This window comes from Leuciscus leuciscus (genome assembly GCF_965113295.1).
Source record: "Leuciscus leuciscus genome assembly, contig: HAP1_SCAFFOLD_782, whole genome shotgun sequence".
In the NCBI taxonomy this organism is placed as follows: Eukaryota; Metazoa; Chordata; class Actinopteri; order Cypriniformes; family Leuciscidae; genus Leuciscus; species Leuciscus leuciscus.
Genome location: NW_028117958.1, coordinates 2,501 through 12,500, shown reverse-complemented (window position 1 = coordinate 12,500; position 10,000 = coordinate 2,501). Strand labels below are relative to the sequence as shown.

Genomic DNA, 10,000 nt, shown 5'->3' with positions numbered 1-10,000 from the left:
TGTGTGAGCGTGTGTGTGAGCATGTGTGTGTGTGAGCATGTGTGTGTGTGAGCATGTGTGTGTGAGCATGTGTGTGTGTGTGTGAGCATGTGTGTTTGAGTATGTGTGTGTGAGTATGTGAGTGTGTGAGTATGTGAATGTGTGAGTGTTTGTGAGTGTGTGAGTAAGTGATTGTGAGTAAGTGAGTGTGACTGTCAGTGTGGTTATGTGAGTGTGTGAGTTTTTGTGTGAATGTGAGTATGTGAGTGTGTGTGTGGGGGGGGGGACTATGTGAGTATGTGAGTGTGTGAGTATGTGAGTGTGACTATGTGAGTATGTGATTATGTGAGTGTTACTATGTGAGTATGTGATTATGTGAGTGTGACTGAGTTTGTGAGTGTGTGAGTATGTGAGTGTGACTATGTGAGTGTGACTATGTGAGTATGTGATTATGTGAGTATGTGATTATGTGAGTGTGACTATGTGAGTTTGTGAGTATGTGAGTGTGACTGTGAGTTTGTGAGTGTGTGAGTGTGTGAGTGTGTGAGTATGTGAGTGTGACTGTGAGTTTGTGAGTGTGTGAGTATGTGAGTGTGACTATGTGAGTTTGTGAGTGTGAGTGTGTGTGTGCGTGTGTGTGTGTGTGTGTGTGACCTTTCATAGACGTCTCTTGTTTCCTTCAACTCTCCCTTCACACACACTTCAAGTGTGAATCCCGTGTGATTTGTGTCTGTAGACACACAGATGTAGTTTCCAGCTGAATCTGCTCCTCACACGCGTGTGTGTCTGATGTGTTCAGCGTTACACGTCCACACGGAATCTGTAGCAGCATCAGATTCGGCTCGTGTGAATCGGTCTGCAGATTCCGTCTGGACATGATGGTGATGTCGTGTGTGTGAGTGTCTGTGTGTGTCTGTTTCCTCAGAGCAAAGGAAGAATTACACCAAGAACAGCATCAACAGCCTGACGGACACGTCGCAGTATCATGTGGAGGTACGGCGTAATATCACTGAACATTACTGTCGTTTAAAGGGGTCCAATAATGTCCTTTTCACAAGATGTAAATTAAGTCTCTGATGTCCGGAGTGTGTGTGTGAAGTTTTAGCTCAAAATACCCCACAGATATTTTTTATAGCATGTTAAAATTTCGCACCGCTTGTGTGTGTGTCCCTTTAAATGCAAACAAGTGGATCATGTAGAAGCAACAGGACATTTCTGAATGGTTAGTTGATGAATTTATGTAGCTGATGTGGAGCTAACTATCTTCTAGCCATTGATTAGCATATTCTGTCATGATAATCTATAAATCGCGTTCCCGGGGGCGGGGTTTATGTAAATGTTTGGGTTAGTGATGTCATCAACCCGTGAAGAAGATCATTGTAGTTCCTACCAGCCGTTTGTTGTAGTTCTTAAAAAGCGATTTCTGTAAAAGTAAATCTCTCCCTTTGTTTTGAACTTTGAGCGCTGTAACTTTGCAGATGTTGTTTATGATCAATCAGCAACATTACACACTAACTAAAGTTAGAAAAGTGAAATCGTGATCAACCACCCCTTTAAAGTCCCCATGAAATCAACATTTACGATTCTTGAATTTAACTCGTCTCTGATGATGAGGGCGGGGCAACCTGTCACTCACATGAAATCAACTAACAGCAAACCACAACCATCCAATCAATTCCCGACGGTCAAAATCAAGCCCCGCCCACATTCGTTCTTGTTCCTGAAGCGGTTCGCTCGATATACGGCACAATAGAGGAGAAAAGACCAGCACAACTTCAATCAAAATGTCTAACCCCGTTAGAGACGCTGCGTGTGTGTTTTCCTCCCGCAGCATCTCACCACGTTTGTGATGGACCGTAAAGAGGCCGTTCTGACCATCGAGGACGGCGTGCGGAAGCTGCGTCTGCTGGACGCTAAAGGGAAGGTGTGGACGCAGGACATGATCCTGCAGGTGGACGCCAAATCCATCAGTCTCATCGACAACGACAGCAAGGTACAGGAACACCCGTCCAGGGGTGTGTTTCCCGCACACGCCGTAACTCGTGCTTCACTGCTGTAGTACGATGCATCGCTAGAGAAATCAACTAGCTCGTCTCGACTGTTTCCCGAAACCAAATTGTCGCAAAGTGGTCGTTCAACCACGTTGGTTAATGATGTCACTCAGGTGTTTGAGTAATAACTACTGTTAATGAATCTGTTTGAGATGGAATTAACGCTAGATGTTTTGATATAAATTACAGATATGGCATCTGAGGACTATTTCTAATTTTTCTCAGTTATTTTGCTTTATTACCAGATTCAATCATAGGCTCGTTCTTACGCACTAGAGCTCGTTCACACATGCGCACTCTTCAGTAGCGGTGCTTTAAATCTCTTGACAAACCAAAAGGTGTAAATGACATTAGTATGTTTTCTAAATAAAAGACACAGATTGGGTTGTACTGAATGTTATTATCTTATTTTACTCAAGATAAGGATTTATTGAGTCCACATGTCATGCAAACTAGAAACTCTGCTTCTAACCACAGGTCGAGATCTGTCGCTGCGATGCTGTTTGCGAATGTTTGTTGGAACGATGGTTTCGGGAAACACAGACTTGTTGAACTGCTGATAACAACAGAACTTGCGACCATAGTTGGCTAACGATGCTTTTGGGAAACACACCCCAGAGCTCTGAGTGCCACACGCATGTGGACTGATCACGCATATGTGTGTGTGTGTTACAGAACGAGCTGGAGAACTTCCCCCTGGGCTCGGTCCAGCACTGCCAGGCCGTGATCAACGCCTGCGGGTACGACTCTATCCTGGCACTGGTGTGTAAGGAATCCGGTCAGGGAAAAGCAGACCTGCACCTGTTCCAGTGCGACGACATCAAGGTCAGCGTTCGTTCGTGAGTGCAGCTGTCAATCATTCCTGTCGACTCTTCATCACTAGCGTGTGTGTGCTTTGACTCCCTCAGGCCAACTTAATCCACATGGACATCGAAAGCGCCGTCAGCGATCACAAGAGCGGCAAAGTGAAGAAGAGGCCGGAGGCGCTGAAGTAAGATGATGAAGATGTTGATGATGATTATGATGGCTGTTGCCACAGTAACGCAGCATCTGTATCTCTGTGTGTGTCAGAATGATCCTGAAGAGTGACGGTACCATCCCCCCGCCCCCGGGAGGCCCCGCCCCCCTGCCTCCAGGAGCTGTCAATCAAGGAGACGGCAAGAGCCGAGTGGCCAGTTGGACTGCCTGGACCAGTGAGCAGCAGGACTGTGAGTGGATCAGGAAACACGAAGTGTGTCTGTCGTTCCCATTCCAGAGCGTGTCTCACTCTGTGTGTGTGTGTGTGTGTGTGTGTGTCGTCAGGTGATCCGCAGAGACTTTACACAGAGCTGGACGGGTCTGCTGAGATGAGTGCAGCGCAGGTGGACAGAGATGTGGTGAGTGACTTCACTGGTCATACATCTGTCTGTGTGTGTGTGTGTGTGTGTGTGTGTGTGTGTGTGTGTGTGTGGTGCAGATGGTTAAACACTGATGTGTGTTACAGCAAATCCTCAACCACGTTCTGGACGACATCGAACACTTCGTCACCAAACTGCAGAAAGCTGCCGAGGCCTTTAGTGAGCTCTCCAAACGCAAGAAAACCAAGAAGAGCAAGAAGAAAGGACCTGGAGGTGAGCGTTTCATCATCACATGATGCGTACAGATCCTCCTCTTCGTCACGAGGGTTTAACGAGTGTGTCACGAGTGTGTAATGAGACTGTAACAAGTGTGTAACGAGTGTGTTACGAGTGTGTCACGAGTGTGTAACGAGTGTGTAAGAAAACTGTAACAAGACTGTCACGAGTGTGTAACGAGACTGTAACGAGTGTGTAACGAGACTGTAACGAGTGTGTCACGAGACTGTAACGTCTCGTGTGTCACGAGACGGTAACGTCTCGTGTGTCACGAGACTGTAACGAGTGTGTCACGAGTGTGTCACGAGTGTGTCACGAGTGTGTCACGAGTGTGTAACGAGTGTGTAAGAAAACTGTAACGAGACTGTCACGAGTGTGTAACGAGACTGTCACGAGTGTGTAACGAGACTGTAACGAGTGTGTCACGAGACTGTAACGAGTGTGTCACAAGCGTGTAACGAGTGTGTAATGAGACTGTAACGAGTGTGTCACGAGTGTGTTACGAGTGTGTCACGAGTGTGTAACGAGTGTGTAAGAAAACTGTCACGAGACTGTCACGAGTGTGTAACGAGACTGTAACGAGTGTGCCACGAGACTGTAACGAGTGTGCCACGAGACTGTAACGAGTGTGCCACGAGACTGTAACGAGTGTGTCACGAGACTAACGAGTGTGTCACAAGCGTGTAACGAGACTGTCACGAGTGTGTAATGAGACAGTCACGGGTGAGTAACGAGTTAATCGCGAGGGTGTCAAGAGGGTGTAACGAGTGTGTCACAAGTGTGTCACAAGTGTGTCATAAGTTTGTCACGAGTATATAACGGGTGAGTAACGAGTGTGTCACAAGTGTGTAACAAGTTTGTCATGAGTTTGTCACGAGTATATAACGAGTGTGTCACGAGTGTGTAACGAGTGTATAACGAGTGTGTTTGCTGTGTGTCTTTGATCAGAAGGAGTTTTGACGCTGAGAGCTAAACCTCCGTCTCAGGACGAGTTTGTCGACTGTTTCCAGAAGTTCAAACATGCCTTCAACCTGCTGGTGAGTGACGTTAACCAGGTGTAAATCAGGGATAAAATTTATATACTTACTAATGTTGAGCTGGAGAATCTCATTAATATTCTGTGTGATTGTTTGTCGTTGCAGGGGAAGTTGAAGAACCACATTCAGAACCCCACCGCTGTGGATCTGGTTCACTTCCTGTTCAATCCGCTCAGACTGGTACGTGTTCTGATGGTGTGTGTGTGTGTGTGTGTGTGTGTGTGTGTGTGTTTGTGTGTACAGTAGTGTTGTCAAAAGTACTGACTTCGGTACCAAGTTGATACAGAAATAAAGAAAATGTGAATCTTTGAGCGCTGTTGAGCAGAATCGTAAACACCTCTGATTGGCCGTTGTGTTCACGAGCTCATTAAATATGTCTGTGATTGGATACAATGATCTGCGCTTCAAAAACATGTGGTAAATATACATTAATGAGGCTCTTCAGCGAGTGCTTGCACAGATACACACAGGAGCGTTTGAAAGCAGGCGTATCAACAGATCGGTCCTGCTTTCAAAACACTTTCAAACGCTCCTGTGCGCTGATCATTGTAGCCAATCACAGACATATCCGATGAGCTCGTGAACACAACAGCCAATCAGAGGTGTTGATGATTCCGCTCAACAGCACTCAAAGATTACACCAGACACCAGACACAATCAATCAAAACTAACTTTATCTGGACAATAACTTTATTCTAGACCTGCTGTAAAGCCTAAACTATCTCTGTTACTGTAATCTCCTATTATCACTGTAAAGCTGCTGTGAAACAGTCTATATTGTTAAAGCGCTGTATAAATGAAGGTGACGTGACTTGACTCAGGTGATCCAGACATCTGGAGGGGTCGATCTGGCCAAAAGCGTCATCGTTCCCCTCCTCACCAGAGAAGCCATCGAGTTCCTGCACGCGTCGGGTTCTGTGGACGAGAGACACCTGTGGGTCACGCTGGGAGACGGCTGGACCAAGTGCAGGTACTGATGCTCTTACTCTCACACGGGCCTGAAGAACGTTATTTTGTTCAGTCTGCTAGGTTAAATCGTACTCGCTTTTTCATTAGACAACCAATCGTTTCTTCATTGAGGCTTTTTGAGAATTACTCTTGCTTAGAGTCTTGCTTCCCCTGCAACAACCGATCATAGTTTCACTAATACTTTTTGAGAATCGCTTATTCTCGCTTAGACCAATATTTAAATCTCTTAAAAGAACAAAATCGGTTACAAAAAACTTACTATCTTTAAATCAACATTTAACATGTTCTTAATAGAACAAAATGACCGATATTTAATAGAATAAAACGACCGATATTTAAATCTCTTAATAGAACAAACCGACTGATATATAATAGAATAAAACGACCGATATTTGATAGAATAAAACTGACCGATATTTAAATCTCTTAAAAGAACAAACCGACCGATATTTAATAGAATAAAGCGACCGATATTTCATAGAATAAAACTGACCGATATTTAAATCTCTTAATAGAACAAAATGACCGATATTTAATAGAATAAAACGACCGTTATTTAATAGAATAAAACTGACCGATATTTGATAGAATAAAACTGACCGATATTTGATAGAATAAAACTGACCGATATTTAATATAATTAAACTGACCGATATTTAAATCTCTTAAAAGAACAAAACGACCGATATTTAATAGAATAAAACGACCGATATTTAATAGAATAAAACTGACCGATATTTAATATAATAAAACTGACCGATATTTGATAGAATAAAACTGACCGATATTTAATATAATAAAACTGACCGATATTTAATATAATTAAACTGACCGATATTTAAATCTCTTAAAAGAACAAAACGACCGATATTTAATAGAATAAAACGACCGATATTTAATAGAATAAAACTGACCGATATTTAATATAATAAAACTGACCGATATTTGATAGAATAAAACTGACCGATATTTAATATAATAAAACTGACCGATATTTGATAGAATAAAACTGACCGATATTTAGTAGAATAAAACTGACCGATATTTGATAGAATTAAACTGACCGATATTTAAATCTCTTAAAAGAACAAAACGACTGATATTTAATAGAATAAAACGACCGATATTTGATAGAATAAAACTGACCGATATTTGATAGAATAAAACTGACCGATATTTGATAGAATAAAACTGACCGATATTTGATAGAATTAAACTGACCGATATTTAATAGAATAAAACTGACCGATATTTGATAGAATAAAACTGACCGATATTAAAATCTCTTAAAAGAACAAAATCAGTAAATACAAAACTCACTATCTTTAAATCAACATTTAACATGTTCTTAATACAACAAAACCGACCAATATTTAATAGAATAAAATTGACCGGTATTTATTTTTCTCAATAGAATAAAACAATCGATATTTAAATCTCTTAATAGAACAAAACGACGGATATTTAAATTGGTTGATTGAACAAACCGACTGATTCACTGCAGCACTGATATATGTGATAGACAACACAATAAATTCAATATATCTAGATCTAAACCCGGAGGATTAATCATATCATTGTTATATATCACATCATCCGACTCTAAACCTTGACCGTATGACTTTCTGTAACGCTGCTCTGAAACGACTGTGAAAGCACCAGATAAACGTGACTCTTGTCTTGTGTTGAGGTTGGAGTGGCCGAAGGATCACCCGTTCCCTCGGCACACGTTGTGTTTCCGTGATGGCTGGGAGCCGCCGGTGCTAGTGTCGCGCGAGCAGGACGTAGCTCAGCTAGCAGAGACGCTCAGCGCCGCTCAAACCGACATCCACAGACCGGGAGACGGATCGCCGAGAGACGTGAGATGCTCTTCCTCCTCTAAAGCCGCGTTTCCACCCAAATTACCCGGAACAATTTCTCCCAGGAACTGCGGTGGAAACGCGGTTTAAACCTCACAGTGGGACGTAGTCTTGATGTGTTGAAGTGAAAGTGTGTTTTGTCCCGCCAGCATCCGATGCTCCAGGACTTCTCCAGCACAGACGGGTACAGTAACTCTCCTCTCAAGCGTTTGCAGGAGCTGGAGCCAGACATGGCCGTGGCTTTTAAACAGGCGCTCAGCCGACACGTAGATAGGTAACACACATCTGAGTAGGAGAACCGAACCGCACGCCCTGGAGAACCGGCTCACCGCGAGCGCTTCTGCTCTGGGTTTCTGGGCTTCTCTAAAACTCTCAGTCTGATGACCCGAGGAAAGACTCTCTTCTCTTCTCTGAGACGCTCCTCCACGGCGGCCGCGGTCTAAAACACTCATCAGTAGATTCAGCATTTACAGTGTTTAGGATGTGTTCTTCCTTAGTGCTTCTATTTCTGAAAATATATAAATATTCTTAAATCAAGATACATGTACAGGAGAGGCAAAACTACTGATATTAAGATATTAAGTCTTGTTTTCTGAAGAATGTATTGAGTTTGTTCATAGTCGGCATGAAAGGGAAGTTGTGCTGGTCTCTTCTCCTCTATTGTGTCGTATATCCGAGAGAAACGCTTCAGGAACAAGAACACACGTGGGCGGAGCTTGATTGTGTCCGTGTGGAATTGATTGGATGGTTGTGGTTTGCTATTGGCTGATCTCATGTGAGTGACAGGTTATAGCCCCGCCCACATCATCAGAGAAGAGAAGAGATGCTGCAAGAGGAACTGATTCTGATCAAAGATTATTTTTGGCAAAAAAAAAATTCTTGTTTAAGCAAAAAAACTCACATAATGTTCATACATTTTTCAGAAAACAAGACTTCATATCTTTAAATCAACATTTAAATCTCTTAATGAAATCAAACAACCGATATTTATTTAAATCTCTTAATTCAAAGGGAGAACAACATTCCTCTTCTGACCCCATTGGCAGATATTTAATCTTGTTTTAAACAAAAACTTCCTTTATTTTGATTAAAAATCTTTTACAAAACATGACTTAAAGGTCCCGTTCTATGTGATCCCATGTTTCAAACTTTAGTTAGTGTGTAATGTTGTTGTTAGAGTATAAATAATATCTGTAAAATTATAAAGCTCAAAGTTCAATGCCAAGCGAGGTATTTTATTTAACAGAAGTTGACTACAAAAAACGGCTGGATTGGACTACACCCCTCTACTTCCTTCTTTAATGACGTCACTAGAACCGTAACCTCCGCCCACAGGAACACAGGCGTATTGATGGCGAAATGTCAACAGACGTGGTTGATGTTTATCTATAATCGGATACCGCAAAAGTTTAATTCGAAGTTGTTAGCTTGCTCTGTCCATTTCACCACGGACTGTTTTTCTAACCTGGGATAATATCAAGCAGACTTCTCTCAGCGTTTCATACTGACGAAGGGGGCAATTTCAACTATATTCCAGCAAGCGGTAAGTGATTTAATATGGAAGTAGCGATCACTCTTCACATCGTTCGTTTCTCTTAGTAGGATGAAAATAATCTTACTTAAACTGTGATTAATATACAGAAAGCGATCAAAGAACAATCCCTTTCCAATCGCCCAAGCTGTCAATCACACAGCGCGAGTTTATCTGGACTCTTGCCAAAACTCGTTATGAAATCAATGACGCTGTTACACTGCACAACGAAGCTCTTACTGTATTTATATACCTCATGTTTGCATTGGTGAAATCATTAGTGATAGTGCAGAAACTGCGTTGCAATGATAAGATCTTTCACGCGATCAACAGGCTGTCATCTGCTCAATGCTCATCACTGCAACCTTTTATGTAATGGTAATAGATCTAAATACTTAAAAAACTTCTCACGATTCGTTAATCCCGATAGCTGTAATAGTAAAACCGTATAATAGCTGTAATAGTAAAAGTTTTCCAGATAGTTCCACATGTAATGCCAGATATTTCATATGCAAGCATGTCAGCCAATCACAGCAGTGGGTGTTTACACTGAAGTCTCACAGCAGACACGCCCCTTCAAACAGAGTGTTCAAACCAGGGAATGAAATCAGGCTAGGAAATATGCCTTTTATTTCTAAATTATAAAAATTTTTGATCTAAAAAACATACTAACATTATAAGGGCACCCCTGGAAACATTATTAAATAATAAAAATAATCCATGGAATGGGACCTTTAATATCGTCAGTGATTGTTCTTCTCCAGTAACTGTGTCCTGATTGAAGAGTGTGTAGATATCAGTGCTGGAAGCGAGCAGAAGCGATCATGTTCACTGGTGTCTCCCTCCAGGAACCCGGAGCCGCACAGCCGGACGCCGCTGAGGAACTTTGCCAAATCTAAATATGACTTTGTGGCCAGAAACAACACTGAACTTTCTGTGGTGAAAGACGAGGTGGTGGAGG

The 10,000-nt window shown here is 42.2% G+C and overlaps 1 protein-coding gene across 2 annotated transcripts in view; it reads left to right on the top strand.

Annotated features, from left to right (window-relative positions):
• The window catches only part of LOC309491967 (epidermal growth factor receptor kinase substrate 8-like), an 18,510-nt gene that overhangs the window by 6,217 nt on the left and 2,293 nt on the right, over positions 1 to 10,000 (top strand). The window contains exons 4-16 of one of the 2 annotated variants that reach the window (XM_082190995.1): positions 905 to 972; positions 1,811 to 1,972; positions 2,706 to 2,855; positions 2,939 to 3,021; positions 3,102 to 3,238; positions 3,333 to 3,406; positions 3,514 to 3,640; positions 4,592 to 4,680; positions 4,786 to 4,860; positions 5,502 to 5,650; positions 7,340 to 7,508; positions 7,658 to 7,782; positions 9,888 to 9,999. In XM_082190995.1, coding sequence (XP_082047121.1) covers positions 905 to 972; positions 1,811 to 1,972; positions 2,706 to 2,855; positions 2,939 to 3,021; positions 3,102 to 3,238; positions 3,333 to 3,406; positions 3,514 to 3,640; positions 4,592 to 4,680; positions 4,786 to 4,860; positions 5,502 to 5,650; positions 7,340 to 7,508; positions 7,658 to 7,782; positions 9,888 to 9,999 — 1,520 coding nt within the window. The remainder of the gene's footprint in view (positions 1 to 904; positions 973 to 1,810; positions 1,973 to 2,705; positions 2,856 to 2,938; positions 3,022 to 3,101; positions 3,239 to 3,332; positions 3,407 to 3,513; positions 3,641 to 4,591; positions 4,681 to 4,785; positions 4,861 to 5,501; positions 5,651 to 7,339; positions 7,509 to 7,657; positions 7,783 to 9,887; position 10,000) is intronic. The other variant, XM_082190996.1, reaches the window with a different exon arrangement.